Raw genomic sequence first — 24,376 nt, forward strand, 5'->3', positions numbered from 1 at the left:
GATAATTTCAGGTGCTGAACACAAGTGCATGAATGTACCCCTGGACTTCAGGTGAATGCTACCTGCTGGGGAAGGGAATCATCCTCCCCAGCTGAACTTTTTGCCATGGAAATGCATACAAAGTTGCAAGAGCCACATTTATCTTCCAGGATTGATTACCAGCAATGCGTTTGCAATGTGCTTGCAATATATCCAAGGTGATGTATCTGATTATCATTCTTCTCTCTCAAATTACAAAACACATCAATCAAAAGCTAACAGGAGCTGGGACATATGGCATCTCAGAGAAGAACAAGCTGCTGGGCTCCCACCTGTGCCTGGCCTGCCTTGGTGCCAGGAGGGGCCACTGAGTCCCACTGACTTCAGAGCCTTGGAGTTGTCAATCCAGACTTTTTGGGATGCTGTAGCTCCTGCTCTTCTGCATGTTAGTTACAAGTCATCCATGCTGTGTTCTTGGCACCCCCAAGGGATACAGATAACTGCTGCCTTCTGTACTACTCAGCTCTGCTGTGAGTACTAGTGACATGTCATGTACAGGGTAGTTGGTTTGGAGCTGCTGTTTCCTTTGAACTGATTTAATTTTTGAAGTTTAATCAGTATATGGTTGCAATACTGCATGTTTTTGTGTTTATTTAAAATATGTCCCCATACATGCTTTATTTATATCTGAATGCTTACAGTACCCAGTACTAGAGTTTATGTTAAAAAATTGTAATTTTAGACAATATACTCCACAATGATTTTTCTTTTTATTTCATGTAGCCCAAGCTTCATGAAAGTTTGCAAATCCATTTTGTAGTAAGTAAGCTTCATACTGTCTGATAAGCCCGTGAAGCTGCAGCTCTTTGTATTTTTCATCCCACATGTGATGCAAGATTAAAAGTGACATGATTTCTTTGTTACTGTAAGCAGGCGTTCATACCAAATGAGGTGGTCATCCCCAGTCACAGTCCTGCCCTTCTACTGCACCATCCTGAGTGCTGGGGCATCCTGCAACTGAGCAGTAAAGCAGATCAGGATTAAATCCAAACGACTTTTCTTGCTGCTAGCCTAGTTGTAACCAACAGAGTTTGCTGTGCAGCCACAGCAATGTTTTTATGGGCACAAAGAGGCACAGGGCACAGGTGTGAAAACGAGCAGCTTACAGCTGAACCAGAACCATCTTTCTAAGTCCCACGACTCTCTTATCGTGACCTAATCATGAAACTATGATACTACTTTACTTGAAATTACACTTATAAATTAGCATCTTGGCAAGCAAGGCTGGGTAACATAATCAGGCTTTTAACTGCTCCCAAACTGAACAAAGAGGATCAGAAACATTTAAAATGCACAAGTGATCTTTCCATCAAACCAAACAGCAGCCAGGCCCAGATAGACATATTTTATGTTCACAGTAAGGTCAAATCCATCTGAAAAAAAAAAACCAAAAAAACAAAAGGACCTCAAAAGACATAGTCCAAGAGTCTAGAAATTGCTATTCATGACCCAGATTTCCACTGAAGAATTCCTGGAACTCACCCTTGTCCCACTTTTCCCAGATTTTAACATCTGCTCTGATTGTTATTGGGGTTTTTGTTCTTTATCTTAACATTATTATAGTTTTCAAAAGTTTGAAATCACAATAAACTGAAATAGTGAGTTAAACTTTTGCTGCCTGAGATTGCTCAGCAGCAGAGCATGGAATTAAACTTAGGTATTATACAGTCTTCAGCTTGGCTGATAACAAAGCAGAGTTCAGTATTTTTTCCAACTCTCCACCTATTCCTCTGGCTAATCACTGGAACGTGCCCCGTGGATAACTGCTGTGACTTTAGCTCAGTGCAGCTTCAGTTACTGTATCCATCATTCAGCTGCGGCAGTGGGACCGACCCTTATTCTCTAATACCAGGTTACGCAATCAGATTAAGGAGCCATCTGCAGCACAAACTGAAACTGCTCTATAATCGTGTCCCCGGCTCAGGCAGAACTTTGGCTTACGCAGGATCTGTGTCTCCTTGAATTATTCACCAGCCTCCCTGCTACTTCTCTCCTTCTTCAAGCTGGAAATGCACAGCAAGCGATACGGTCAAATATTTCAGCGATTAAATCATTGCGCTTTGAGCACGCTCAGCTCAGATGCCGCTTCTGAGATTTAAAGGAATATTTGCGGGAGTTCAAAGGGAAAGCAAAACCTCTCCCTTCCTTGTGCCTCCTTTGAATGTGCTTGAAAGGACAGTAGATCAGAGCTTGCTGCTTTTGCCACTCTGCTGTCAACAGCTGAATTGTTAAATGATTTAATACCAATGCATCTCTTATGTAGCTTTGTAAAGCCTCAAAACTAAAAATACCTGCTTTTGTCAAGTATTCTCAGAACGTCTATTTTACCTAGTCGTATGCACAGCAAGGTCTTGCATCATTAGCGAAAATAATTCTGCATTCTCAAGGGTTTTCTGTTGTTACAGTCACCTTTACTAACAGAAAGTCCTTTTAAATGACAAAACTGGAAACTCGCACTCTAAGTCGCCTTTGTCTTCAGAGGGCTTTGCCACAGGAACGCAGGACGGAGCCCTGACTACGCATGTTGTAAAATCAGCTCTAACAAAGGCCGGAGCTCCGTTTGTTTTCTGCCGAGAGACGCACAGCCACCGGCTGCGCTGCGGCTCCCGCGGAGCTGCCTCCCGCAGGCGGAGCGGCAGGAGCCCCGCACAGAGCCCGCCCGTCCTCTCCGGGCAGCGGGAGCCGCTGCCGGCCATGGCCGACAGTCAGCGGGAAAGAAAGGAGGCAGGGAAGGAAGAGGCCGAGAGAGAAGGCAGGAGACAGACGGTCCGAAAAGAGCAGCGCAAGCAGTGCCGACTGCGGCTAAAACACTAGAGAGAGAACAAGTGAACGGGGGCAGCCGCTGCGGCACAGCGAGGCGCCGCCGAGACCCGGCAGGAGGCGGCGGAGGCCGCCGGCCCCGCGTCGCTAGGAGCGCGGGTACGCGCTCGGCCGTGCCGGCGGCAGCTCCGACCCGCGACACTCTCCGGGGCTGCCCTTCCACGTTCACATCCCACGACGGAGCTGCCGGGGAGGCGCGGGAAGGGGGAAAAGAGAGCTTGACGCAGCGGGCCCAGCTTCCAGACTGGGAGGAAAAGGGAGCGGAGCGCGGCGCGGGTAAAAGCAGCGGCGGCCGCAGCGTGTCCTGCCCCTGGCGATGGCTGGGCCGCACTCCCGCCGCCGCGCGGTGCCCCGGGCGCTGCGGCCGCGCCGGCCGGGGCAGGGACTGCGCTTCCCGTGGGGCCGCGCGCGGCAGCCGGCATGCGCGGCGGGCGGGCGGGGCGGGGCGGCAGGTTGCTGTTGTTACATAGGAAACAGCTGAAGAGTCTCCACATGACAGGGGGGGAAGGAGGAAGTGGGGCGGCCCGCGGGGCTCTGCCGCCGCTGCTCCGGTAGTCGCGGGGCTCGGCCGGCCGCTGCTGGCGGGGAGAGTCCTTCCCGCGACGCGCGGGCTGACCGCCCTCCAGGGCGAGCTTGCGCCCCGGTGCCGCCGCTGAAGCGAGGCGGGCAGGGAGCGGGGAGCCCCCCGCCGGGCCGCGGCGCCTCGCCGGGGAAGTTTGGTGCGGGGCGAGATCCCGCCGGCCGCGGAGGTGGCGCCGGGTATGAACGGCTTCGCCCCCGAGGAGGTGACCCAGCGCGGGGCAGACCCCGCCGCCGCGGCGGTGGTGGGCAATGCGGGCTCCGCCGTGGAGGTGCCGCCGCCGCCAGCGCCGCCGGGGCTGGGTCCGGCCGTCGCCGCCGCCGCGGGCTCGGCTGGCGGCGGGTGCGCGGGCGGCCCCGGGGCCGGGCAGCTGTGCTGCCTGCGGGAGGAGGGGGAACGATGCGGCCGCGCCGCCGGCAACGCCAGCTTCAGCAAGCGCATCCAGAAGAGCATTTCGCAGAAGAAGGTGAAGATCGAGCTGGACAAGAGCGTAAGTCCGCGAGGGGAGGACGCGCCAGAGCAGCCGGCGGGGCGGGCGGACAAAAGCGGCCGGTTGGTCGCTGTGTCTGTGTCTTAGTTGGCCAGGGGACTTTTAATCAAGTTTAGTGGGGAAGGAGGGGTGTTTGGCGGCGGGGAAGTGTTCGTTCCCCCTTCCCACCTCTTTTCCGTAGCACGGCCGAGTTTGGCTGGCGCGGCAGGAGCGCTGGCTGAAAGTCCCTCCGGGCGAGGGACAGCGCCCGCCTTTCCTGCCTGCTCCTGGGGTCTCTTCTAGCCCCAGGAGCCCGGGCATCGACTGCGTGTGCCCTCCTGTAGCCGGAGCGGGGTGAGCGTGGCCGGGAAGCGCCGCTGCTCGCCGGAGCGGAGCGCAGCCTGCATGGCTCCCGGCGCGCTAGTTTGTCTGTGTTGCTGGCGAGGGCCGCGCTCGCCGCCCCGCCTCGTGTTGCAGCGCCGCACGTCTCCTCCCGTGCCGCTTCATCTTCCGCTCGGCAGCCATCGGGCCCCGCGCGGCTCGGCTCGGCACGGCCGGGCAGGGCGGGGGTCGGCCGCCTTCCCGCGGGCCGGGTTGCCCGGGAGCCGGGAGAGCGCCCGCCCTCGCCGGGTGCCGCGGGAGGGGAGGGCAAGGCGGGCTGCAGCGTGGGGCGGCCGGCAGGAGCGCCCTGCGCCCGGCCGGGGCTGCGTGCGCCCCGAGAGACCCCGGCCCCGCTGTGCAGCCCGTCCCGAACGCTGCCCCGTGCTCTTATTTGCCCTGAAAACACGCGGACTTGGGGATTCCGGGCTCGTACGGGCCGAGATCTCCCAAAGCGTGCAGATCCCCACGAAAGGGAAACTTGTTAAAAATAAAGAAAGTAAAAATAAGTGTGTTGCGTGATCACGCCGGGTAGCGGAAGTAAAACAAGGACGGGAGGATATAGCTGGGGAAATGAGAGCCGTCTCTCGGCCCTGCAGAGAAAGCGGAGAGCTTGTTTTTTGTTTGCGTGCTGCCCGGCCCCCGCGGTGCGATGCGCGGCCGGAGGCTGGGAGGGAAGGAGGGAGGGCTGTGCTGCGTGGCTCCACAGCCTGGCACTGCTGCATCGGCCCATTGCAGCAGCACAGCCAGCTCGGGGCCCAGCCGCCGGCAGGGAGCTGCAGCGCAGCACACTCTCCCTTTGGAAGAAGCCAGTAGAAAAGCTTCCTCAACCCTGTTAATGTGGCTGTGAGTGCTTAAGGGTTGTCTGTCTTCGTGCGCTCTAGTCTGGGAGATACACTACGTGGGTTTGATTGAAAGATGCCGTTTTATTCTTCTAGGCAAGACATCTGTACATTTGTGACTTCCACAAAAATTTAATTCAGAGTGTGAGAAATAGAAGAAAGAGGAAAGGCAGCGATGATGATGGTGATTCACCAGTGCAAGACATCGACACTCCAGAGGTAGCTAAACAGTTGTTTGGGGTTTTTTCGAGTTACCGTGTTAAGCTTCTTAATGACACCGAATCCGCACCAACACCACTCTCCCACTTCTACAGCTTATCTTACACGTGGGAAAGGGAAGATCTTTGATTTGCATTGTTCTTAATATAACAGAATTTAACTGAGTTTTGTGGAATGTTTTCTGATTAAATGGTGCAGAGTACAATGAACAAGAGTCTCTATTTTTAAGTGTCTGATGGTTCTCTCAGAAATCTACTGTTTTCAGCTTCCTCCTCCTTAGCGCTTTGCCACATACCTCCGAGCTCTTGTGTTTTACAGGAGCTGACAACCTGAAGGGAATTGCACATAATGCTTGGGATATAAATGCTTCTCTATTCTGTCCCTTTTGTGCTAAATGTATTGCAGATGGTTCTTGGCAATTACTCCATTGCCCTAGTCACTTTTAAGACTGAGAGTTTAATGATGGTAGCTTTGTTTCTGCCCCACTGTGGGGGGAAGAGCCATTTGGGGAGCTCTGCTGGGAAGGAGTGGAGTAGAGAAATACCATGTCTTCTCAACCTGTTTTCTCCACTGCACATCAGTGAAATCTGACCCATTAAAATAAGGGAACTAAAGCGTTCAACTTTTTTCATGGTATAATGGGTCGGTCTTTAACATAAGGCTCTCTTTCTTACACATGCTCTGGGTTATTTTTGCTACAACGTTGCTTAGCAGGTGCTCCACAGTGTGATAATTTTGAGCAGAGGCTGTTATGCCTACGTGGTCCCTTCTGACAGGGATTGTTTAAACATTCTTCAGAAATTGCTTTGTAAGTGTTAATTTAATGACATCCTTATGGTCAGTATCTGCAGATAACAGCAAGTAAGCAGGAAACTTTGTGCAGGAATCTGTGCCTTTAGGCACGAGGCTCCAGTCTGAAGGCTCTGGCTAAGAGGATTTTAGGAGATTGCAAGTAGTTTGATGCTGGGTGGTGTTGTCTGTCTGTTAAATATCTGGGATTGTTTCTTGGAAAATTCTGTCTAAAGCTAGTGCTGTGAGTGACTTCAGGTAGCTCTCTCACACTGCGTAATTGCAGCTCTCCTGGAAGCCTGTTTTGTTTTCTTATGCCAGGATTATAAAACATGTCACAACTGATGGATATCTCCAGAACAAGAAAACAAGCTTTTTTTCCCCCTTAACAGTAGTGTTACAAAAAAGAAATCTGGGAACTGTTTTTGAGGAGTGTCAGCTGGCTGTTTGGACAAGGGCAGTATGTTCATTCCTTGTAATTCCTGTATGCCTTAGATACTTGTTTGCCCTTGACCACCTTTATTTTCAATTATTACCCAGTTTGCTAAGGAGAAAAGTATCATTCTTCTGAAGAGTTGTAAGGCTCTCCTGCTCCATCTCAGTCATGACCTTCTTTACTGGTTGGAAACAATTCCTACATGAGGAAAAAAACTTCTGCAGTACTGGTAGCTTCTGGGGCTTGGTGAAAAGCTGCTGCTCCTCCTTTGCATGATGCTGCAAGGGTGGCTTCCCCACTGTGACTTGGGAAGGGTAATTTAATGCCATGTAAACTTTAGAAACACCAAAGGATACCATCCTTTATCTTGCAAGGTGACCTCACTTCAGGCCTGGCCGGGTTGCCAAGTGTGCAGTAGCACTGCTGTTCTCAGTGTTCTGCAGTGAGGCTGTTAAATGAATTTAAAGCAAAGGTGAATGCCTTCAATGCCTTCATCAATCTTTAATGCAGTGAATTTGGAGAATTACTTCTGTAATTGCAACTGACCTAATAGAATTTCTCACTCAGCCTGCTTTCTGAGCTTGCTCTCCCACTCAGTCATCTGATTAAGCTCTCTTAGGTTGTCAGGGAGGATGGGAAGGGTAAGCTGTTGCTGGGAGAAGTGACTGATCAGAGAACATGGGATTCAAAACTGACAGAGTACTGGATTAAGGCTGTGTATTTGTGTCCCTGAGAGGACTTTGTGTAATTCTCTCAACTGTTGAATGACATTGAGAAAGAATTTTGGACATTTATGCCTATGCACATAACTCCTGCATATTGCTTGTGTAGCAGGGATACATTTGGAGAGCAAGAGCAGTTGTTTTCTTTCCTCACCTCAAGCCAAGAATGCTTGTGCTCTAGACTCTGTCCTGACTCTAATATGTGCTTTTTCATGGTGCAGATATCTTTCATGGGGCATGGTGTCTTGTATGTAATCTGCATAAGATTTAATGGCTGAAATTACAGTATAGGGTAATGATATAATGGCTCAATATACAGTATAGATGCTGATCCTCCTTTGGATCAGCATTTTTATAGATGTTATGTAAAAGTTGCTATTGGGCTTGTGTTATCATGCTGGAACTGGGAAGCAAACAAAAAATCCAGAATGGATGCGAGTACAATAGTGAGTTCAAAATAATGTCCACAGCTAAAGGGAGGTAGAGGCATGCTCAGTAAGAACAAAACACTCCTAAACTGAGCTGGGCTATTTTCCTTTCTGCTGGAAGGTTTGTTTTTTGTCAAAATGACATCTGCTGCGCTGACTGTTTACACTTGTGTATCGTGATTTTCCAAAATGCTTTTGCAAGACGAACTATTAATGACTGAATTTTTTTCAGTTATATTAGATTGTTTTCTTCCCCTTCCCCCTCTTTTCTTCTAGGTTGATTTATATCAGTTACAAGTAAACACACTTCGAAGGTACAAAAGACACTTCAAGCTACAGACCAGACCGGGACTTAACAAAGCACAGCTTGTTGAAGTATGTATGAGTGTTTCCCATAATAGAAAATGCAACTTGCTGTGGCATGTGGTTTTCTATGCACTGTGATCCTTGCATAAAGTGCCTATATAATCTGGATTTTAGGAGAACAAAAGGGAGCTGCTTATCTAGCTTCCTTCATTGGCCACAGCTCCTGAGCCAAGTAAATCAAAAGTAAAAGCTCTTTCCAGAGGAGGGACTCTTAACTTCCCAAAGGAGTATATGCTGCTTGTAAACAGTGTGGAGCTGGAGCAGTAAGATGGTCTTCATGCCCCTGAATGTCATAGAATCACGGATTTATTCTGTCTGTGCATCAATCACAGCTTCACCTGAAATGTCCTGCTGAAAAGAACTAGAAACTGAGAGCTGTCAGTGAAGTTCTGGTGAGGTTCAGACTTTGCTTTAAAAAGCTAGTTACTGCAAACGTAGGTTTCTGTATATGTAAAGTACAGAAGCGTGAAAAAACATGCTTCTGTTGATAATTAATTCTGTTAAAACCACTGGAATCTGCTGTCAGAAAACTGGAATTACATGGAATTTACTGTTTCCAGAAGTGCTGAAGCTGCATGTCAGTACAGCTGTATGTTAGCATCTTTGCTTCACATGAGTGCTATTTTAAAGGAGTTCTTTAGTGCTGCAAAGGTGCAGTCACAGCATATTGATGTAAATAAGTGGAAGAGCTGGTGATCTTAACAGGAAGGTATAGCTACTGATTTTTCATTTTTGTGCAGTGATACATTCAGCTGTATTTAAGTGCAGACACTGTTTTCATCTCTCCTTAATCTGTGCGGATTAAAGACAAGGCTCTTAAAGGTATGGGTGATCCTAAGGCTGAACTGTAAAGGAATAGCCCTGCTGCCACTAAGTGTGAGAATGCAAAATCAGTCTTCCATTTGCTTATATCTAGGTTAGCTCTTGAATTAGAAGGACTGTGAATTGAACAAGCACAGGCAGTTTTTGTTCTGCACAACTGGTGTTTTGCAGGGTGTGCTTTAGGTACATCTCACAGGATACTTGCACTAGGTTATTCCAGTGCTGCATGGTGTGCACGGGCAATGCTGCCCTGCCACATGCTTGATTTGACTGACCTGCAGGTATTTGTGAGCCATAGCCACAGAGCTTCCTTAATACACAGTACATTTGATTCCTTGTAATCTGTCCTAACATACCATAGACACTGCTCTGGCTGTTACTGAAAATTCACTTCAAATTGCTGTGTCAAACTGCTTCTCTGTGAATGCTTTTGGGGTAGAGTTTAGAAAGTTTCTTAATTTTTTAGTTAGGCTGAACATTTATCCATTTATCCCACACATATCCTGTGGTGCTTAAGTGAGCAGTCCCATGTTTTTCACTTCATCCTTTAAATCTACCAGTCTGGCAAAGAGCCAGAGAACAGATTCAGTTACAGTATTTTGCAACTTTCTTTTAAAGCTGGTGTTTATTTTGATGAAGGGAAAGACTGCTGAAATGACAAGTGATTCAAGAACTGCTTACAGATTGTTATATTTCAATGGTTACAGCATGGTGAATTTTCATTAATATCTTTGTTTTGAAGAGCTGAATGTTCGGTTATAATTTTCTGGTAATTCTTGTGTTGAGTTAAATGTTTCTGTATGTGATTTGATGCAGACACCACCTCCCAAGTTGAGTGGAGAGCAGTTGCCTCTCATAATTGTACTGTCACTGTTGATATTCCATAGTCATTACCTGTTATATTCAAGCTCTAACTAAACAAATGTACTGGTAGTCCCATGATTGTTCTGATAGCTTTGAGGGTTTTTTCCCTGAAAAAATTCTCAGCTTTTTACTTTGAAAATTAGGGGTACAATCTGCTACATTTAGTTCACAGTTATCAGTAAAATAGTTCCTGTTTACCTTTTTATGACTACTGAAGACTTCTGAAGAGAGGCAAAATTTCCTTTTTTGTAAAGTTCTTAATCAGTCTTTTAAACTTGAATGTAGTACATTTAAATATTAATCTTCAGTTTTTGCATGTAAGAGTGATTATTTAATTTCCTTGCATTCTTCCTTTATAGATAATTGGCTGCCACTTTAGGACAATTCCAGTGAATGAAAAGGACACCTTAACATACTTCATCTACTCAGTGAAGAATGACAAGAACAAACCAGATCTAAAGATGGATAGTGGGATTCATTAGGCAGAAAAGGTTGGGACTGAGACTCAGGCTGCAAATGAAAAGACTGAGGTTTTGTTGATATGCAAAAGCTTTCTTTGTAACTTTTTCTCCTGAGAGAGTTTGTCTGTTTTATTTTTCATAACCTTGCTGATTTGTTTGAAAACCATCTCTTATGAAACAAATTTCCTCAGCAAAAGTATTTTAAATAAATATCACTGATATTGTTGCTCAAATGGGTGTGTCTGTAATTTTAATGAGTTGGACTCGATCCTGACAGGTCCCATCCAGCTCAGCATATTCTGTGATTCTATGATACTTGTACCTAATAGTTAAGCTTTAATGAACTATGTAATAATATTAAAATATTTTTCAATTGAAATGTGCCAAGGATATATTTATAAGTGTACCTCAAGTGCTTATGATGCAATGCCTTTAAAAAAAAAAAAGCTGTAGCAGACTTGGCAATAGGTTCTTTTTCCTAAGGTAAAAGGTTTTAAGTGCCAGTTCTGTTCTTAGCTGGGCAGAAATGGCTGAGTAACAATTTTTTCCCCCTTTGGAAACAAGTACTGGAGGATTTTCTGATTTGTTTATTCATTGTGTCATTGCTGAGATACGTGCTTCCGAGCACTGAGGCCTTCCTGTTCCTATATTAAAATGGAAAAAAATGCAGCTCTTGAATTTCAAAGCTGTAAGTACAGAAGAGACTGCTGCAGCTTACTGTGCTGAGAAATCCTTTGACTCAGTGAGAAATCCTTTACCTGCTGACTTCTCCATTTGTCTGCATGGACTGCTGCTAAGAACTTAATTGGAGAATGAGAGTTGAGCCTGTGTGGGGTCAATACAGCCTCTTCTAACAGGCACACTGCTTCTTTTCCACTGCATGGATTAGCTCAGGCCTGTCTAAAAGGAATAACCCCCTCTCAATAAACCCAAAACTCATGGTAGCTTATGGAGAACAATATCCAGCAATACTTATGCTTTTAAATGATTGTCTTAGAAAACTCTGATGTTGAAGATGGTGTTATGAATGACTTCTTGTGTTGCAACTATTGTGCCAGTCTAAATGTGTGGTGTATGGAATATGATTTCTTTCTGCTTAAAGCCGTGCACGTAGGATGAATAAACAGCTGAGGGAAAATAGTTTTTATCTTGAAGCTGAGAAGTACATGGCTTCAGCTGGTCCAGTTAGCATTCATTGCAACTCCCCACCTTATCAGATGTGTATAAGCTTTTCCTTAATTTGGGAAAAATAAGAAAGCAGTATGTCTGTGATCTAATCTGCTTGATGTTAATCTTTTGAGTTTTTTTGAAAATTACTACTCTACTGGCATCACTACAACTAAGATGCTTCACTTTGCTTTTTTTGACCTGTGAGGCTTGCATAGAACTGAATGATGATAAACCCTAACCTCAGACTGGCTGCTTTCCCAATGGTGTGATTTCTTTCACTTGTACTGCCTTATCTATTTCCACAATACAGTTCTGCAGTGCTGGCCTAAGTTCAAGACAGTGATATCTAGCTAGTAACAGCTGAAATTGGTGCTTCTTTGAAGATATGTTTTCGTGGCCATTTCACTATAGGGACCGTCATTTTGTTTACTAGATGTCCTTTGCACACAATCAAGCTTCTTACCTTCAAAGTGCAAATTGCATAAAAAGCCAGGGAACCTAGTCATGGATAGCACATCCAAAGGATAAAGAGTTTTCTTCTGAGTGCATGACAGGGTTGAATGTTCTCACCTAGGCCTGGCAGGACCTGTAGATGAAGTTGTGTGAAGGAAGGAGAGTAGGGAAAGAAACAAAAGCAAGTTTCTATTTGTCAGTTTTAAAATAGTAACTTAAGTTGACCCTATCTTGCTGCATGTGGAAAGTGGCAAAGTTGTGGATTGTGGATTTTCCAGGAGTCTTGGAAGAAATTTTAACTGAAAGCCACCAGCTTTAGTACCCAGCCTTGTATCTGCCTTAACTTTTTTTTGCTACAGCTGTTTTGCCAAGCTGTGAATGCCAGGCATATGCAATGTGATTCTTGTAGAAACTAGATGGCACAAACAACAGAAGTTTACCTACCCTAGAAGCTTGTAGAGGACTTTACACAAGAGCACATACCATAGGTTTTGGGGTTTTTTTTGCAGAGCACTGACTTTGGATATTTTCTCTGGGTTGCCAGAGTTATGGGGTTTATTTTACTATCAATTGATTATTTGGTAGGAAGCCCAAATTATTCTGCTTGAATAATTACACAAATGAGGCTTAAAAAGCCTGGTGACAAACTGTTAAACAGTCAGTAGGGCAAAAATAGTACACACAGATTTACTTGAAACATTTATTATTGGCTGTGTATAATCAACCCCTCCCCCAGTATCCAACCCTTGTTTACTAGCAAGAAGACCAGTCATGGTGATATTTTATACTGACACATGAAGGAAGCATGGTAAGCTGGTGATAGCAGTTTGGGCCAAGGTGTAAGGTTATTGGGTGAGCAGTGCATTTTTTGAGTAGAGAGGAACTGCACAGTTCCTTCAGTACTGCACACTTTCCATGGGACTGGCTTGATAGCTAAAGAGTTTATAAGTGTAAAGCAGCAAGTCAGGCTTGCTGCCTATAAGCCTGGCTTGTTCAGGTGACTGCTTAAAATTATGTGGTCACCTCTCAACACGTGCCAATACAGATTGCCATGTAACAGAAAAATGGTCAAAATTTATCTCTCTGTATCTATCTCATAGATCACAATACTTCTTAAATATTAAGATGATTATCTCTGTGTTTTCTGTATCTATTGCCTTACAGGGCTAGCCTAAAAAAGCCAGCATTTTAACTTACTTTGGAGTACTGTATTTCAAACAGAGCTTGAATAAAAAAATCTGTTGTTCTAATATTTTTAAATGTTCACTGCTAAGATTAAGCAATTTAAGTGTTCAGAGATGGCATAGTCAAGGCAGGTGACCAGGTAGACACAAGACCCAAGTGTGCTTTAGTACTGTGTACGTCAATTTTTACTCTTTTTTTTAATTCCAGTGAAATACTGTCAAATATGGAAATACAGGCCTTTTTTATGTGCATGTATTTCAAGATGCCTAAACAGAACATGGGAGCTTTTCTTCAGAAGTGTCAGGGATTGAGTGGCTTCAGCTTAAAATGGCATTAAAAGTGTGATGGCAATAATGGAATAGGAAGCTGCAGTGCCATAAGTTGCTCTGAGAGTCATGTTCCTAACAACATGAAGGCTTAGGCTTGAGGTTTCTTTATCCAGACTAACTAAGGATATTGTGCTGAATAAGAAGAGTTATGCTTTTTGCTGGGGTATACAATATACATAAGAGCTCGTACAGTCTGTTAAACCATGGAAATGGCTTTATGGAAATTAGGTCAGCTACCAGATTTGAAAAGAAAACTTCTTAGGTATTTGATATTCTATAAAGGTATGGAAAGGAAATTCTTTTTACAGTGTAAACTGAGGCAGTGGCTTGTGATTAGAAAGGAAGTTTTTTTTTGTTGGTGGTAGTTTTGTTTTACCCTTGAAAACATTATTACATGATCGTAGAATGATGTCAGTTATCTTCACTTGCAGACCCGAATCATTGACTGTTGCAGGGGATCACAAAAGATATCTTTGGTCCAAAGAAAATATCCCTGAAAGATAGGATCACATATTGAAACAATTAGATCATTGTTTATTAGAGCTTTAATATGACATGCATTTCCCACTGTGGGTATTTTTTAGCATGTATCATGATGTATGTGGGATTACTGTGTTTGTGGGATGTCCTTCCAGCAATGCAAATGCAACTGCAGATCTGGATGAAGATCCTGTATTTCTACCTCTGCTAGCCTGCTGTGGGAGCAGTGACCAAATCTTCATTGGCTGAATGGGTGGCAGAACTCCACCCTGGTATTTTAACTTTGAGAAAATAAACTTACCAAATAGGTTATATTATCAAAATAAAGGACTTTGGCATGTGCACACATACTGTTTTAGTGCAGTTTGTCCTGAGAGCACAGATGCAAAGCAGGTCCTGTGTACCTCAGGGTGCTGGAAGGAGTATTTCTTCCGTATTTTTATCAAAGGAAGAGGCTTTACTATGCTGCTCAAAGGTTGAAGCTAGAGACCCAAGGTGTGATTCAGGGTGAGGACACTATATCTGGTTTCAGGGAAAGTGAAAGATGAAAATCTTAAACCCTGCTCTCAGTTTGAAGTTTTTAGCTTTAGAAGTCTTTCCCGCTTGGTTCAACTTGAGTCCCCTACAGGAGTGCTGAAAAGTTGCCTTTATTGGATTTTAGGGGACTTGAGAAATGAGTATTAAGAGGAGCACATATAAAAAAATAATTTTTGCTTGCCTATATAATGCCATCACGTTTTGGTGCCTCTGAAGTATTAGTAAGTTTTGAACTGTTGATATTTCTAATCCAAATTTACTGAAGAAAATGTTGCTGAAGACCTGAACGAAATAATACCTCTTAATACATTTTATTACCTAAAACCAGTATGGGCTGATGGTGTTTCTTTAATTCAGTCATGTTCTTTCTATATAACAACAACAAAAACCAAAGTTCAGTGAGAACTTCACTGTTCAGCTTTGTCAGCAGTGCAAGGAAGCCAGGGAGGTGTTGGTGTTCTTGGGCTCAACCTTTGCCTTGCCTTACACAAGTATATGGGAACCCCTGTGCCCCTCCTTTGTTTTTTCTGCTTTTAACAGCTACTTTTACAGAATTACTTGTTCAACTGACTTATGTGCATGCAGTTTAGAATAGCAATACAGTTCTCTTCCATAGAACAGGGACCAAATAGGGTTTGTTTTTTTTTTTGTGGTCCTGAAAACTTCTTCATTGTAAAATGCTCAGAATAAGTGGTTGATGTAGTTATTCTTAGTTTGGATCAAACAGAGGAGTCAAAAGTTGGGTGATGATTCAAATGCTGAATTCCCTGTTAATAGGACGGGAAGGTTTACAAAATATGCTAAGCAAGTCCTAGGTGAGCCCCTGAAAAACAAATCCTCAAAACTGACAGTAACAGAAAATTGGCTATATCTTGATATCATTTCAAACCATCTGAAGTGAGGAATTGCTTTAAAATGATAGCCTATTCTGTGTATGGAAACCGATGGAAATAAAAATGATGGAAATATAACGGGCAGTTGCGAAGAACTATATGAGTTTACATGAAATGCGTGTCATCTTACTTTGGGCAGCAGAGCAATTCATTCAAGTTGCAGTAACAGATCACCTCACAGCCCTTCCCTTCCCAGAAGTGATGTGGCAGAGCATCCTGGACGTGCCGGAGGCTGTCCCTGCCCGCGGGGATGCTGTGGCAGCTGCGCTCCTGGAGGGGCCGCTTGTAGCAGGAAGGGCGCTGGGCAGGCACCGCAGGGGTACCCGGCAGGGAGCTCAGCAGCAGCAGCAGCAGCATCCAGAGCATCTTCATGTTTGCCAAGCTTCCCACAGCAGGGTGCTAAAGAGAAACGAGGTATGTGACACGGTATTGCTGCTGCACAGGGCTCTTTCCCTCATTTGCTTCCTGCCTTGCGTTTTTCTTTCCTGTGAAGTTTCGGTCATTTGAGCCTGAGTGCAGGAGAGCGTTCTCTCCTAGGAGGTAAATAATATTGCAGCAGAATTGATATTCATTACTTTCTGTACAACCTTGGGAATCCTTTCATTGCCAATTGAGGCTTCTGATGCTGGCAATTTTGTTGTTTCTTTGGCCTCTCACCTTGAGAAAATTGCTTTGAGCTGGCCGTGTTTTTTTGGCAATGTAAGTGATTGTATCGATTGCTACCAAACCAGGGGGAAATGTCTGGGTGTGTGTCCTTGCCTCCCTGGCCACTTTGCCTGTCAAAACAAGAGTCACTCACATAAAATAAATAGTATCCTTCCCCATCAGAGTTGTGGAAAAACTGCTTGCTGATTGAATCCTGTGTCATGGGCTGTGTGAGGAACTGAGGCATTAAGCAGTGTCTGCAGGGCTGCCACGTGCTGCTGTCCGGGCCTCTGGTATGATACAGCATTAGGGAGAATCTTCTTCATTGGGTTTTTTTTAGTACTGCAGACTGCTTAGTTGAGTCTTGCTACTGGAGGTCATTATGGTTTAACTGGCTTTTTAAAGGGTGGGATAAATTATCCTTGCAAAACTCTCCTGCTGGCCACTAGGCTTTCCTTTGTTTTGTTTAATGTGAGCTCTGCTGTTCTGTGCTGCACTGCACAGTCTGACCATGCCACAAAGCTTTGGATCCTTGAACTTGCGTTCACTTTCAAAATAGGCTTTTGAACAATGTTTCAGCTGAATTTTTATTGGTATTAGGAGAGTGGGTTTTTTACCTTTCCTTATGCTCAAACAAAATGAATCTGTTTTCTTAACTGAATTTAAACAGGAATTCTGCTCAGAAAATTAAAATAAAGAATGACCAGCTCTGCCCAGCACTCTCCCTGTGTACTCATTTTTCTTGTGTAAGACTTAAGGAAGACTTTGCTGTCCTTCATCTTGTTGGCACTCTGGAACTGGTGCCCTGACATGACATTATGGGCCAGCCCTGGTCTCCATTGTGGGGCTGAAGATTAAAATGGGCTAACCCAAAAATAACAAGGTGTAAGACAACATCTAATCAAAGACTATCAAGGTGTAAGACAATATCTAATCAGACTATCAAAGGTGAAGTTAAGATGGTAGAGCTATTATCTAGATAAGAAAAAACATGATGTATGCCAGCTGTAGATATGACTATAATATGAATTTGTAAAAAATCTTGAGATCACCCTTGAAAAACAAACGAAAATTTTAAATATATAAATCTACAGTATTTTTTACTCATTTTTTCTCAGATAGTTTTCTTGCCACTATAGTTATCTTCCATTTCTTTAGCCAATGAGTAAAATGCCATGTAAGAAAATCTGGAAATTTAGATTCATATTAGGGATAAAATGCAACAACTCAAAGCTTTTTAGTTATTTATTTTTATATTTAAACTTGGGTTTTTTTGAACATCAGTAGCAAAATAAAACATTAAAAAGTGGCCAATATATTAAAGAACATGAGTGAAGTGAGAATAAGCTCTTCTGGGGTTTTTTTGGCTTCTGTTGTAGACGCAGAATTCATTGAATAATTCCTTTTAGTTTCCATGAACTTGTATGGGAACTCTTAGTAGAAGACTCCTATAAACTACTAGTTATGGAGCCTTGGGGATCTATTTTTAATTACCTCAGAGTGCAGTATTGAATAACATATTGTCTTTATTAGTTTTAGACCTCAAAACTACTACTCAAATAAAGTAAACATTGCCTGGTGTTTTTTAGACTTGAGTGTAGAATCTGTATTATTATATTCATGGGTTTATTTTGTAGGAGTATAAACACTTTAGTTATGAGGGTTCTGCTCAGAAAAGTCTAATGCTTAAAGAAAAGAAATTTGTTGATACTATACCTAGATAAATGCCAGTGTCAGGGAGTAAAATTTAATCTTCTGTTCAAATAGTTTGGCTTAATTATTTAAGTATTTAATGGAAGAAAATTTCCATGAAAGAGAAAATTAGGAAGCAGGGGTTTTATGCCTTTGTTTCTTATGATTGGATTATTCTGTACTCTTTTACTGAGGATGAGGCATTCATGATACCTTGCTTTTGTGAACTTTTTTTAAATTTCTAATAATTCAGGTGATCTATCCATACCTGGAGTTCAACCTAAATGCTCATTTGACTCTGTTGCCAGCTGCCTACCTCCTCACAATTTGTAGGAATTCACTTTCTGAAAAATAGGCACATTCATCCTGAAAATAGGTGCATTTGCTATACACTGTCAAATTGCTAGATTCAAAAATCATAACCTACAGTTTTTAAGGTGATTCTGTAACTCACTTCTTGCCATTTAGTAAAAATAATAGCATATTGCTGTAGTGTGTCATCAGGAGGGTTTTTATGGGTGGGTGCCAAAATCAGTATTAGCTAAGTCAACATGCAGGACAGCTATGGATAGACAGCTCCTCTGACCAGTTATGCATTTTACCAATAATAAACATTATTATTATTCAGAAAAAAATTATAATTTTGTTTCTGCTTAAATATTTCCTCTGGTTTTTTTTGTTTGTTTGTTTTTTGTTTTTTTTTTTTTTGTAGATCATAACCAAACAGAAACTTTTTGTGAAAAGGCTTTTCTTCAAATGGGTATTTGTTTCCTGCGGGAGAGCAGTCCCTATTTTCAGATGAAAGGTTGCCAAGGAGCTGCAGTGTTCCATCAGCTCCCTGCACAGGATCGATGCAGACCTTTCAGATGCAGCATCTCTGTCTGACAAACTGCTGCAACTTCTTTTCCTGAGTGCTGTTGAACAGATGTTGGAGTGTCACTGATTGCCTGGGTAAAGAACAGAGCTAGTATGGGCATGTTTGTTTCAAAATGAGTGTCAAAGGCATTGTCTGCTGTGGCATAGCACAGAAGATAGGCTTTTCTCATAAAACAAGTCAGGAAAATGTGATGAACAAATCCAATCACTAATGTGGCTCAGAGACTCATTCATTGCCAGCAAGAATCTTCTTACAGTTCTTTATTTTATAAAGCCTTCTGAAAAGATAGCAATGCCAGGCATGCTAAGCCTGACCAGCTTGCTCTATCAAGATCTGATAATTTCAAATTCTAGCAGGAGTAAAGCCATCTAAAAATACCAAAAATTAGTTCCTTGCATTTGCAAAAATTCTTTTCAGTTAATTATTTTGATTATTTTGACGTGATGTAAGTAAAGTTTAACACCAAATGCACCTGGGAATACAAGTGCTTTGAAATAATTTGGAGCTTTTCCTAAAGGAAAATGGTTAGTTTGGGAATATGCATGATGAGTCAGGAATTAGTGCTGTCTCTGCTTGTTCAGCTGAGAGTGTTTGAATGATCTTGCCAGGCAATTTGGCACCATGGAGTCTTTGGATCCGCTAGATGCAGAGGTAATCACACTGAAGAGCAAACCCCAGGTCTCAGCCTCCTTGTCCAAGAACAGCAGGGTAATAGTTCATGAGAAGTGATGTCCTTTAAAGGTCACACAGTATTAGTAGGAGCTCAGGTGTTAGATAGAAGATAACTGAGAAATGGCACAAAATGTGTATTTTGGTGCTTCTAGAGATCCTGCATGGTTGGGAAAACAGAAATATTTTTAGGTTGGTCCATCAACCATTAAAAATATCAATCCTTCATTAAATATATCCTTCTTTTCCCCTTAAATAGGTTGTATTTCTAGTTGCCTAATGTTGAAAACAAGAAATACATTATTGGGTACACTTTTGGTCTAAGTTCTTTTCCAGTTTGTCCAGTGGCATGTACCAGGTTAAGAAGTTGCACTTCAAAAGCATATATATATATAAATTGTTTTACTTATTCAAAATGAAATGTATTTTAGTGTTTATTTATTTTTCAAGTCTGCCTTTCACAACCACCTGTAAAATGCTGAGTATTTAGTATTTAGGTGTTAGTGCTTGATAGTTAGGTTTATTAGTGCATTACTAAAAAATCATTACACAAGAACTGCATAAATGATAATACTGTGAAGAATTTTTTCCATTAAAAAAAATTAGTTACAACTATTTTGCTTGAACAGTTGGTGCACTGTAAGGACAGCAGCTATTCCACTGAGGATGAATTCCGTGAATTACTGCTTTGTAATTTTCATCAATACCATGATTCTTTCCAGGAACTGAGTTCTCATGAAACCCCAATTAGTTTTCTTTAAGACAGCAATTCATTGTGAAGACACCTCTCTCCATATTATATTGAGCACTGGAAGGCAATTTAGTATATTTAGTGACTTCAGATGTTCATATGGAGTATCCAACCTTGAAGAAAAGCAAGATAGTAAAAGAATTATTTTGATCTGGATCCCAGCCATGCAACTGTCTTGAATGGTACCTCCTGCCTGCAATATAACAGCTTCTCCCAAATCTTCTTCTGCATGTTCCCATTTGTATTTCTAATTCTGTAATCTGTAACTAGAAGGAGCAGGTAGACAGGGATAATTGCAGGAGCAAAACGTACCTTAATCTTCTGGTTCACTCCCATCCACTTTCTTGGCAGCTGTATCCTTTGAGATGTACCCAGAGAGAGCTAGAGCTGGGATGAGAGGAGGGAGGGAGGGCTGATGGGAGATGCTGTACAAACGGCCCTTTGTTTGTCCTTACTCTGCCTGTGAGTGATGAGCACTGTTCTCCAGCAGTGGGTCACAGGATGGGCTCCTCTTTCAGCCACTGCCAGCCCAGTCTTGGGGCAAAAATGTAATATATCCCTTCCAGCAGGAAACAGTTAATTCATCCAGGATCTGATGCAAAGGTGTCTCCTCAAAGAGCAGAGCATAACACCCAGAACAAGAGAAGAGGAAAGAGCCTGTGGAATAACTGTGTCTTGCTTGTGGAGTGTGAGCAGGCTGGGGGAAATGGGAAGGAGCAGTTTTCGGGGGTTGCACAGCCAGAAAAACATGGTTTCTATACAGGTGTCTTATTTTGCATTTGGTGGACAAGAACAGACCTACTCAACAATCTCATGCAGTGCTTTAATTTTTGACTTTGGGATCCTTTCAAGTTTTCTGAAAATGACATAATAAAAAAAACCTTTATTATTTTAACCTTTATTATTTAAACCTTTATTATTTTATTATTTTATTATTTTAACCAGATTTCTAGTACAGCATGCCACGTTATCAAGTTCTTTGCTGAACAATGTTTAATCAACAGGTAAAGCATTATATTGAAGAGTATTTCAGAGAAAGTTATTTTAGACTAACTTCAGATTAATCAAATTATCTGGTACCATAAAAACAAGAATCTTAAATGGAATTGAAATATTATGTACTAATGAGAAAATAGTCTTGAGGGTGAAGCATGTGTCCTCATATTTCTCTTGCAATTTATCTCTTGTTCTACTGCAGCCATCCTGGACTTATTTTGCAATGGGAATAGAGAGGGATGATTGTTGAGCTGTAATTCTTCTATTTTTCTTGTGTGTGTTGTTTTGATTCTGATGTTGTGTTGTAAGAGTTTAGTTTTCTCTGTCTGTTGGTCTGCTTCTAGTACAGAGCTCTGTTAGGAGTACAAAAAGGTGCCCCAGCTCAGCTGGTTCAGTTTACAATTTGATGTCTTGGTGCTTGTTCAGCTTGATTTATTGTCTGCCAGAACTGAGCTCAGGCATCTGTAAGAAGTGCACGTCCCATGTTCTGCTGCCTCAGCAAAGAGAGCGGGTAAATGGCACTTCTAAACACTTATTTAGAAGCAAACCTTTGGAAACTGAGCCTGCCTACTCATGGTTCTCCCATCCAGCAGGGTGCTGCCCGCTCTCTGCTGGAGATGGGCAGCTGGGATGGAGAGAGCAGGATGCACGGCTGTGCCTCTGCCTCTAGTTCTGGTTAGAAACGTGAGGAAGGACATTTTTACCACTGTGCTTACACGCACATGGCCACTTCATAGCGGAGGGAGGAGATAGCTGCGGGCAGTGGCTGTCAGAGCAGGGCAGCCTTGCCTTTTCAGGGTGACAAAACGCCTGCTGCTCCCTCTGCCTTGCTCCAGAAATTCTTCCCTGGTGCAGAGCCCGGCCGCAGCGTTCCGTGCCTTAAATGAGATCAGGGTAATGCCTGCGGAGTAGGCGGTGTTCCGGGGCAGCGCTCTCCGGGGAGCAGGGAGCAGGCGGGGAGCCTGCCGGCCCTGCACGGCACTGCCTAGATATCAGCAGGGGTAAAACTGGGAGAAAAGAGAGAGAGAGAGCATAGCGTGCTGAAGCTCTGGATTGGAATGCCTTTTTAGTTACTTGCAAATCAATTCTGGTCTGAGTAATTTGAGAGTTTTATCAGAAGGTGTAAAAAAAGTGTATTAGGATTATTAACTTGTTTTCTTTTTAAGTTTTCTTGTGTTTTCCAGGGAGCAGATGTGTTTTCAGAACTCTTTTTCAGAGCTCTGTCTGGACAGCAGTCCAGTGAGCTGGCAGTTTTGTACATAAATTGGAGTATGTGAGGGATAGTTTTCTTCAGGAGATGTCTTGATACATTTTGAGAAAAGACAGTTCAAACAAAGTTGGTGTTTGGCTGGTAGTTTTTTTTGCTCTCCTCCATAGTTCCATGTATGATATTTTCAGTCACTGAAAACTTCCAGGAACGAGAGGAAGTTTTCTCCCTTGTGATGCTGCTACAGAGTTGAGACTGAGAAACAAAGTGGGATCTGGAGGAAGCAAAAGTTTTGAGGAATTTCATCAGCGAAATGCCACCCAAAAGGAAATCACTATGACTGCTGTAAAATAACCCTTTAAGGAGTTAAAAGTGAGGTATGGGAAATGAATGGAAGGGCTGGGGAGCCTGCATCTGCATTGGGAGAGAGTGCATAGCAGTACTTCCAGATCTTGCCTTCCTTCCCTTTCTGCACTTTGCCCCTGACCCACTGAATATCTGTTTCTCTGCTGTCTGTCTCGCTCCTTGTCTCTCCAGCCCTGATGGCCTTTTCTTCATTTTCAGTTTCCTTGGGCCTTTCTGCTCCAGCCCCACATCCCCGTGGGCTCAGCAGCCGGTGTCTGGCACAGGCTGGCAGGGTGCCAGCTCTGACAGAGGGCTATTGAACACTGCAGCAGCCTTTTTGTTCCCTACCATGGCATCTGGGATCTACAGGGGAACCAGGAGGAAATCTTGCTTTTTCACCCTCCTTCATCTGTGTAGAGAGAGTAATCCTGAGCTGTGTTTGACTCATTTTGTTTGGAGACACTCTTTTAGATGTACATATATCCCTGTTTCTGTCTGAAGAGCTATGGCATTATTAAAGGTAGGATGCAAAGCAGAGCTCCTTTGGGTTTTTTTTTCCTCTTCCCCAGGCTGAAATCAGTGAGAAGTGATGGCCCATGAGGAGGCAGTGGCAGATGGAGGCAGGAGGGGGTGTGACAAGGTAGCAGCAGCAATCTGTAAGAGAGAAGTAGTTTTCAAAGGAGAATGGCCCCTGGTAGGGTGAGACAGAAGAAAGAAAAGGCAGCATTAAAATTCATCTGCAAAAGCATGGCTGTCTCTGACATGTAGCATTATTCTAGACTAAATTTGTGTAACATGCCCTGGGAAAATTGTATTTTTCTTCTTTTTTTCTTTTATTTTTAAGCACCCAGTGCACTCTAAAATGTGCTTTGCATTTTTAACGTGAGCCACGCAGGTTTAGCTTTTTGCTGTCAATGAAAACCACTTTGCATCTTATTTGTATCCTTGATACCAACACTAAGCTCTTTTCAGGCTGACAGTGAGAAATAGCAATGCATCTCCACTCCCAGTAAATCTCCTTAAAAGATACCACTTTACCTTTGAGTTAACTGGCTCATTCATACATAGAGCTCATATAAGGAGATCTATAAGGAGCCCCAGAACCTGATTTTGGCAGATGATGCAGTCTAAAACTGTACTTGAAGATTATAAAAGAATATAAGTATTATAGGGATGCATAAAGACCTTGGAGACATAATGCCAGTAGTAATGACAGTGCCAGCAGAGCTAAGATATTAACTGCTGTCACCATTTGTTACAGGACCACAGTGGGTTAGGGACCTGGGATTCAATCATCAGCACAATGGGCTTTTAAGCAAAGATAAAAGTCTTATGTGTTCATTTTGCAAGTACACATAACTGTAAAACAAATATATCTCATGTCACATTTTTCATCACTCAAATTTTATTGTATCAGTCAGAAAAAGTATTTGGAAACAGTTTTTGTGTTTTTATTTTGTGTAATTTTATTTTTTTTTCATTTGTTCTCTTGATTTTTTCTTTTATTTTAAAGAAAATATGCTGTTAAATGCTCTACAATTGCCTTTGCAATTCTTGCATCTGATAATTTGCTTTATGCCTTGTACTTGCATTAGCCTGGGGGATTCATCTGAGTTTTCTGGAACACCTTCATTGTTTGTTCTGTACAGTACTTCTTGTTCATCCAGCATTTCTTCTATTCCTTGCCTTTGTTTTTGGGCACTGCTTTACTTCCAGCTGCTGTTTTCTGCACAACTCCTTTATTTCCTCTCTCTCTCTGATTTTTGGCTTACTGGTATTACTGTCAGTTTTCACAATTATTTTTTCTGCAGGTTGCAATGTGTGCTTGGTTAAAATGGAAACCCAAAGTACTGGGCTAATCAAAGGCATCTCTTAGTGTATTTCCTCAGATCAATGGCCTCTTGGCATGCTC

At 43.1% G+C, this 24,376-nt stretch overlaps 2 protein-coding genes across 2 annotated transcripts; one reads left to right on the plus strand and one right to left on the minus strand.

The window, feature by feature from the left end:
- Positions 1 to 3,303: 3,303 nt before the first annotated feature.
- Positions 3,304 to 10,468, plus strand: SAP30 (Sin3A associated protein 30). Its single transcript, XM_071432078.1, has 4 exons — positions 3,304 to 3,929; positions 5,225 to 5,347; positions 7,999 to 8,097; positions 10,134 to 10,468. The coding sequence occupies exons 1-4, from the start codon at positions 3,621 to 3,623 to the stop codon at positions 10,254 to 10,256; spliced, it is 654 nt and encodes a 217-aa protein (XP_071288179.1). The 5' UTR covers positions 3,304 to 3,620; the 3' UTR covers positions 10,257 to 10,468.
- Positions 10,469 to 12,544: 2,076 nt separating this feature from the next.
- Positions 12,545 to 20,492, minus strand: SCRG1 (stimulator of chondrogenesis 1). Its single transcript, XM_071432080.1, has 3 exons — positions 20,229 to 20,492; positions 15,413 to 15,681; positions 12,545 to 13,865 (listed from the first exon to the last, which is right to left on the minus strand). Exons 1-3 carry the CDS (start codon positions 20,250 to 20,252, stop codon positions 13,811 to 13,813), a joined length of 348 nt encoding a protein of 115 aa, XP_071288181.1. The 5' UTR covers positions 20,253 to 20,492; the 3' UTR covers positions 12,545 to 13,810.
- Between the last annotated feature and the right edge of the window lie 3,884 nt (positions 20,493 to 24,376).

The sequence above is a fragment of the Agelaius tricolor genome, unplaced genomic scaffold, assembly GCF_023055355.1.
Source record: "Agelaius tricolor isolate 1412-34295 unplaced genomic scaffold, bAgeTri1.0.p SCAF_8, whole genome shotgun sequence".
NCBI classification, from domain to species: domain Eukaryota; kingdom Metazoa; phylum Chordata; class Aves; order Passeriformes; family Icteridae; genus Agelaius; species Agelaius tricolor.

Bases quoted from the DNA above. Each gene is read 5' to 3' on its own strand.
- SCRG1 (XM_071432080.1), bottom strand. From the start codon at position 20,252: ATGGGAGTGAACCAGAAGATTAAG. The intron at 15,682-20,228 runs GTACGTTTTGCT...GTTTCTCTTTAG, and splicing joins GAGTGAACCAGAAGATTAAG to CACCCTGCTGTGGGAAGCTT. The intron at 13,866-15,412 runs GTAAGATGACAC...CCTATCTTTCAG, and splicing joins GAATTGCTCTGCTGCCCAAA to GGATATTTTCTTTGGACCAA.
- SAP30 (XM_071432078.1), top strand. From the start codon at position 3,621: ATGAACGGCTTCGCCCCCGAGGAGGTGACCCAGCGCGGGGCAGACCCC. The intron at 3,930-5,224 runs GTAAGTCCGCGA...TTATTCTTCTAG, and splicing joins AGATCGAGCTGGACAAGAGC to GCAAGACATCTGTACATTTG. The intron at 5,348-7,998 runs GTAGCTAAACAG...CTTTTCTTCTAG, and splicing joins AAGACATCGACACTCCAGAG to GTTGATTTATATCAGTTACA.